Source organism: Aedes aegypti, chromosome 3, assembly GCF_002204515.2.
Source record: "Aedes aegypti strain LVP_AGWG chromosome 3, AaegL5.0 Primary Assembly, whole genome shotgun sequence".
NCBI lineage: Eukaryota > Metazoa > Arthropoda > Insecta > Diptera > Culicidae > Aedes > Aedes aegypti.
Genome location: NC_035109.1, coordinates 107,509,924 through 107,517,747, shown reverse-complemented (window position 1 = coordinate 107,517,747; position 7,824 = coordinate 107,509,924). Strand labels below are relative to the sequence as shown.

The 7,824-nt window shown below is 35.0% G+C and overlaps 1 protein-coding gene across 1 annotated transcript in view; it reads left to right on the top strand.

Annotated features, from left to right (window-relative positions):
* The first annotated feature begins 6,316 nt into the window (after window positions 1–6,316).
* LOC5567552 (clavesin-1) overlaps window positions 6,317–7,824 on the top strand; it is a 50,145-nt gene continuing 48,637 nt past the window's right edge. Inside the window, exon 1 of the mRNA XM_021849946.1 lies at window positions 6,317–6,927. Within this exon, the coding sequence (XP_021705638.1) occupies window positions 6,501–6,927 (427 nt within the window). The 5' untranslated portion in view covers window positions 6,317–6,500. The remainder of the gene's footprint in view (window positions 6,928–7,824) is intronic.

Here is a 7,824-nt window from a genome sequence, read left to right as displayed (position 1 = left end):
ACAAAGTGATGTAGCAGAAAAACTACGCGTCGTAGCATCTTGGTGTCTTCAGCGCATTTGTTCATTGCGTGATAAGGACCAAATACGCTGAAGACTCCGAAAGGATACGACGCATAGTTTGTCTGATAAATTACTTTTAGTCGTGGTGCATTTTTTATGTCAAAATTCAACCTATCTGTAACTTTCAAACCAATAGTTTTCACACAACTTTTTCAATAGGTATCGAAAATTGAGGTAATTTGTAGTTCGTCACAGAAAAAATGAGAAAAATCGGTTGAGAAATGGCGGAGATATAGATCTCTGAAGTTGACCATTTTGTATGGGAAAACGGCTTTGGTGCATTTTATATGTCCGATACTGTAAATGCAAGTTTTTTGTTAAGGAGTTAGGTTACACTGCGGAACACGATTTTGTCTCAAGCGCCAAAATACCGCTATTTACCTAATTTAGAGTTGCTGAATCCATTTCATCTTCAAAAATGTCGTAGCACGTCTAGTTTTTGAGATATTGGCCGTTGAAAATGGAAAATTTGAATAGTTCACCCAACTTGCATGCAAGTTTGCCAGCTTGTATGGCAATTTATTCGCTTGAATTCGCCATAGAATTGAAACTTCATGTGTACAACATTAATTGTCAAAAAAGTTCAAAATACTTTCGATGCTCAAAAGTTCTTTTTTGATGCTTTCGAAAAGTTTTGTATTTTGTCATATAAGAGAAACGATGAATTTTGTATAGAAACTGCAAACATCTTGGAAAAATCGATATAATTTAAATTTAATCGTGCAATTTCAACCAAATCATATCTGAAATGAAAGTTAAAATAATATTTTGCATGCTTGGTGGATTAGATTACAAAAAAGTTAAAAAAATCATTCTTTATTTCATGTAAACATCAGTGAAAACAAAATTTTATGCAACTTTAGCGACCTGCAGCTAAAACTTGTGACGTGCTGGAACAATTCTGAGAACGGCATCAGATACAGCAACCCCAAGTCTACTAGAGACACATAATTTGATCCTTGAGACACGCAAAAATGTCATTTTTGATACGCTGTGGGATTATTAGTGAAGAGGGTATAAGCCCATGTCCCGATAAAATTTCCACTATTAAAAATGCGAATGTGCCGCAAAACGTAACAGAACTGAACAGTAGCGTAGTTAGGAGGGTGCACCCGGATATCATGATTCCAGTGTGTTTTCATCTTATTAAGCAACATGATTTGGACTCACGATATCATGAGTCAGATTGTCGTAACGCGACACAAGTTGCAGCTGAGTGCTCGAAATCATGCATCGTATGCTCGAAAATCATGATTCGCGCATCCGTTTCGGATCTGTTCATAATTCTGTCAGTCAACTCGATAAAATGAAAACAAAAAAAAAACTTAAATTCTTGGTTGTCGACTATCTCAGTCTTAATGTGCGAACGTTTTAATTTATTTTGCCCGACGTTTCGGCCATTTGTTGTGGCCTTTTTCAAGGGAAAAATGGTCAATCGTTTTTGTCCAGAACAGCTAAATCAATAAGGCCGACAACCAAGAATTTACAAAAAAAAATTGCTGAAGCAAGATGCGAACCGAGAACCTTCAGATTGAGAGCCACGTACTGTACCACAGTACCAATCTATCGTGATGAATGATGGGTGATCGATGCGAATGACTTCAAGCAAAGTGCACCGCTTTTTGTTGTCGCTCTGGATGTAACGTCTATGAAGAATCATGATTATGACTCAAGAAACCATGATTTGTCGTCGTGATATCATGACCCAACCAATTTATACTTCATGACTTGTGAATCATGGTGTGGGAATCAGTTTTTTATCCGTGCAGTATATTGATAATGATAACGTTTATTTCAACGCTGTAGAATAGTACTTCATAACAGAAGGTTTTGGATTCAAACATACATTATTCTGTTTTTCATAGAATATCAGGGGGCCTCTATACCTTGAGCCTGAGGAAGCCAGGAACTGGTTTGGAAACATTTTATTATGAGACATATCCTGAACCAAGCCGAAATGGATATTTATAAGGAATGTATTACAATTCTTGAAAAGTACCAAAGTGTACTTCTAAAACGCAAAAAAAAGTTCGCGTATGAGTCTTTTTTCTGCAAAACATTATGTTAAGTCCCTTTCGCTTTTTGCGTTGAGATGAATCTTGATGTAAATACTTGAGGCTCCAGAGATTGCTATACGACTAGTCCATATGATTATACATATTTATCTCCAAGATTTTTTCAAAAGATTTCTAAAGAATTATTCAGGGATCCCTCCAAATCATTTTGTAGAGATTCGTCTAAAAATTATCCCAGGAATTCGTCTTGAAATTCATTTAAAGATTTCTTAAGGTATGGAAAGATTGAAATATGACGTCCATCGTTTTTTGAGATTCCAAGAAACCCCCTCCCTCCCCCTCGGTCAGGCTTTTTTTTCCAATACTTTATACATGCACTGCCACACTTTAGTAGACCTCCCTCTTCCCCAAACGATGGACGTCATTTTTGAATGATCCCTATGGTAAGAAACATTCCTTTTTAAATTTGCTCCAGAAAATCATTCAAAAGTTCAATAAAGGTATTGAAACGAAAATTCTCTCCGAAATTTTTATTAGGGGGCGGTCCATTAATTACGTAAGGGATTATGGGGGGAGGGGAGGTTTGAGATTTCTTAGGCGCCATACAAATTATTTGTAATTTTCATACAAAAAATCTTACCATGGGGGGAGGGGGGGTCGAAAAACCGCCAAAATTGTCTTACGTAATTAATGGACCGCCCCTAGATTCCTTCAAAAACTATTTCGCCAGATATTACACTCTTCTTCTTTTTCATTAACGTCCTGACTGTGACAGATCCTGCTTTTCAGCTTAGCGTTTTTATGAACACTTCCACAGTTATTAACTGAGAGTTGCCATTCTCGCATTCGTGTATCGTGTGGCAAGTACGGTTATACTCTATGCCCAGGGAAGTCCAGGATATTTCTATTACGAAAAGATCCTGGACCGACCGGGAATCCAATCCAGACACCTTCAACAGGCTTTTCTTTGTAACCGCGGACTCTAACCACTCGGCTAAGAAGGCGTCTACATATATTACACTCAGATAACATGAAAATATTTCTACAGAAAATTTTCCAGCAAAATAACGAAGGTCTATTCTAGGATTGGTGAAATTCGTGTGAAATTTATTTTGAAAAATTATATAAGAATTCCTCGAAAATCTTTTCTGGCAATTTCTCAGAAATACTTCGAGTCATTTTCAAAACCTTTAAGAATTGCTCCAAAGATTGTCGAAAGACTTGCTCCTTCAACATTTCCAGGGATTATTCCACAAAATCTATAATGAACTCTTGCAGGAATTCAACAATAAAGTCCAACAAAAGATTCTTCAAAAATTTCACCATAAATTAAGAGTTATTTCAAAAATTTCTTAAATTTTGTTTAAGGAAATTCTACTCGGAGTCTTCAATTTAAAATAAATAATTGGTTAAACCACAAAACTCAACAGCAATTATTCCTGTAGCGCCTCCAACAGTTCTACTAGAGATTTTCCAGAAGTTTTTCAATATAAAATTTTAGTTTAGTTAGTTTTTTAATAATTATTTTATTAGTTTCTCTGAAGACTCGTCCAAGACTTTCTCGAGAGTCCAGGATTGATCCGGAGATCTTTGAAAGACTTGTCTCTTGTAGGAATTTATGTATTTCCTCAGTGATATATTTTGGATATCACTTAGAGATATCCACAGAACGCTTTCCTTTGGATCTTTGCAAGAGAATAGTTTAATGTACCATTGAAGAATTTTTTGAATAATTAGCTGAAGGAAATATAACGGAAATACCTGAAATTTCTGAAGAAAATCATCGAATCCCGCAGAAACTTTTAGAAAAACTTAAGAATTGTCTGGTCCGATTGCTTTGAGAATCCTTATTGAAACGTGAATCCTTTCAGTCTCTGCTAGGTCTCATTTTTCAGGTATGAGGTGTCTAAAGTTCTACACACCGCTATCAATCCTGAAGTGGTCTTATCGGTATATTACTTTTCATTAATTGACATTTTAAATGTAATATATATGTAAAATGTCTCTATCCCATAGAAATAGAAAATCAAAACTTTGTCTTCGGAACAAGCTTTTGATATTCAAACAAATTTTCAGGCCAGCCATGTTGTATGCTGTACCAATATGGACTAGCTGTTGTAATACCAGGAAGAATGCTCTGCAGAGAGTTCAAAATAAAATTTTGAGAATGATTCTGAGGCTTCCTCCCTGGTATAGTACCAATGAGTTACATAGAATATCCAATGTTGAAACATTGGAACAAATGTCAAATAAAATAATTAATAATTTCAGGCAAAAATCGTTGCAATCTTCTATTGCCACGATTAATGCGTTATATGTTTAGGTTAAAAAAATCTGAACTGCTACGGCAAATGAAATATAATATGTTGTTAACAAAATGTTAATAAAATCTCAAATTTGTTTTACCAAATTAGGATGATAGTGTTTTCTAATAACACAGAACACCTAGATATAAGAAATGAATGTAATGCTTGGAATGATACTAATAAAGAAAAAAAAATGACGTTTTGATTTCTCAATAAATCATTTGAATTTAAAAACAAATTCAACAATAGATGGACATATGTCTTATTATTTGCAATCCAGGTTATACCCTCTAACATCCATTTTTTTTATTTTCGCTATCTTAAATAGATTTGAACACGTTTTGAACAATGATTTATTTTTATTCGCAAATTTATCAATGTTGGATTTTGATTTTTCTAATTTTTATTTTTGAGCATCCCTATCCTTCATTATTTTTTCTTGAAGCCTCTTCTGGGTACCGATTTTTGATAATAAAACAAATTTGAGTTTTTGCACTTTTGAATATATAAAAATTCTTATTTTTTTCAGGCACATATTTTATTTTCCGTGTTACTAACGGAAAAATCGATTTGAAATTATTTCATTTTGCTTTTCTTCTATGATAGGTTAGTTATAGAAAAATATAAAATGTACAATTTGTTTAGTTACACGTTAAATTATACCCAGCCATTTGTAGGTAATAAAATAATACAATTTTTCAAACAGTTTTCCAAAATACAAAAATGTTTCAAAAGTTGTATAAAATTTTCCTAATATGCGTGTTATGGCCCAAGGTATAAGCCAAAAATAAAACATTTTGATTTCCGAGCTAAGAAAAAATACACAAAATTTCAAATTGTACCCCATCTGAAGAGGGTTAATGAGCTGAAAAGTGTATTATTATTTCCATAAATTGACTAGTCAACACCCCTATTTTGAAGGGCCCCCGAATTCGACTCCGCACCGAAATGTCAAAAATCTTGAAGTATAGCGTGACATAATTTGTGTACCATCCCTTAAGAATAAGTAACGAACTCTTTAAAACTTTATAAAGTAGTGATCGTAGAACAGATTGATTATAAAAGTTTTAAAAAGTGTTAAAATCTCAACAATGTTTAACACTCGAATAAAAAGCCTCAAATGCTCTCGATTTCAACTATTTTTGCCCTGACACAGAGTATCATACTAATAATCTTTGCTTTTGCATTTGTTTTTCATTAATTTTTTAATCGATGATAATCGTTATATAACTATGTTATTTTATTCAGCAAGTTGTGGGTCCCACGCTATCGAAGTTTCATCAATATCCAAAGATACCCCGTTTTACAGCACCGCAAAGGCTAAAATGAGGAAATAAAAAAATATTATAGACTTTCAACCTTCGCGAATTCTTCGAAAACAATATTTGGTTGTTATTTTTGGTGCTAAAAAATTTCATATAGAGTGAGTCAGATTTTGCAATCAGAACATTTGTTTGTATCTTACTTCAAGCGGAAAAGTGCAAAATAATAATCAAACAGCATTCCGACAATTCTGAGTTCGATTGAAGATCTACAATCCACATGAAACCCGCACATCTTACTAAAATTACCCATACCATCTCCAGTTTTTCATGCATCAGCACGAAACATAAATGGACCACTGTCCGATAATTAGCCAATGACCCAGCACATTGTTTAACGCACTTTACCAAATCTCACATTTGGGTGCAAATCATCAGTATTTTGAAAACACAAAGAACCCAAAATAGCCGCAACCGGTGCAGCAGCAGAGCTACGTGATGCTTTTCCACATCAGTCGGATGCTGGCAGACAACCTTCGAAAACAAGTTTACCAAATTCGAAACGAGGAACTGCGTGATCGCAGGTGACGCTCACGTTTATTTGCCGCCCAAATTTTGTGTGATTCAAACATTTACACTTGCGGCCAGGCAGCATCACAGATGGATCAATAGAACCGAACATGATGAGGCCCCCCCTATACTTATGTTTGTAACATTATTCTGAGGATCAGTCGATTGGCGTGAACGAGTTGGGACGGACTTAGATTTTGGTGATTGACTTGCAGAACTCCGGTAGTGAACACGGTTTAGAACGGATATCAAGTCGCGATCGCGAGTGCTCCCATCGAAGATTTACAATGTCCTTAAAGTTTACCGAAGAAAATATTCCTTACGTCGATCTGGGCGATGGCTACCGAATTTGCCTTCAGGATAACCGTTGTTCGCACGGGGCAGAAGTCGAGAAACAAGCCCGACTGAATATTAACGAAACGCCGGAAAATGAGAAACGTGGACTGGAGGAAATGCGACGCCTTATAGCAACGGATCCGCATCTTTACCTAGCTGATGATGCAGATTGGTACTTGAAGGTTTATCTGCGTGTCGCCAAATATGACGCGAAGGAAGCTTTCAGCATACTTCAGACCAATTTGAAACTGAAGTCTAAAAATCCGGAATATTTCGTTAGTTCGGCTTCCGTGCGCCATGTCTTCGAGGAGGGTCTAGTGTGGGTGTTGCCGGAGCGGAATCACGATGGGTCTATCATCGTGGTGATTGAGTGTGGGAGTGAGTATTTTCTTTTTGTGGAAACTATTGTATTTGGCGAATATATTTGTATTTTTCATACATTTTTTTAGTTCTGTGGTTTTGTACGTGATTATAGTTGCAATAGTTAAATAAATCTACTTTTGTGCTCGTCGGCCTTCAGAGTGGCTTGAAATATTATCTTTTGTTCATCAGCAGGTTCCCTAGGCAAAACTTTTTTAACTCTTTGGAATTTTGTGCATTTTTTCGTAGCTCAGAAAGCAAAATAATTATATTTTTGGCTATAACTTTTGGCTATATCAGGAAAGTTTTTAAACATTTTTGTAATTAAAATAAAATTTTGAAAAATTTCATAATTTCCCAGCTTAAAAATGCCTGCGTCTCATTAAATGTGTACTACAAAAATAAAATTTGTTTCAGGAAACAATTAAAACTTTTATATTTCCAAAAGTCTTATAAAAACCCATGTTATGTTATTGACAAGAATCGGAAACCAGAAGTGGCTTCACGAAAAAATCAAAAAGGTTATCGATTTTCAAAAATAAAAACTATAAGAATCAAAATCAAGATTCATAAATTCTCGAATAAAAAAAATGATTTCTCATAACGTGATAAGATAGCGAAAAATGATATATGGATTGAAAACAATAATTTGTGTATAAGACGGCTAACCTTCCTTGTACTTTGGGGTAATTATTGACCAATCGACACGTCAACTTTTAAAAAGGCATAGACGACTTCATTCCCCTCTTTTGCTCATATCTTTTGACCTAATAGATCAATTCTCAAAATGTTTTTTTTTTCTATCTTTATTAACGAGATTTTTAACCCTGGGCTAGTTCATCTCGGGACCAACGGCTTTACTTCCCTTCCAAAGGAAGTCGTCGCTGAAATTTTTAGTGATTATCTCGGGGATGG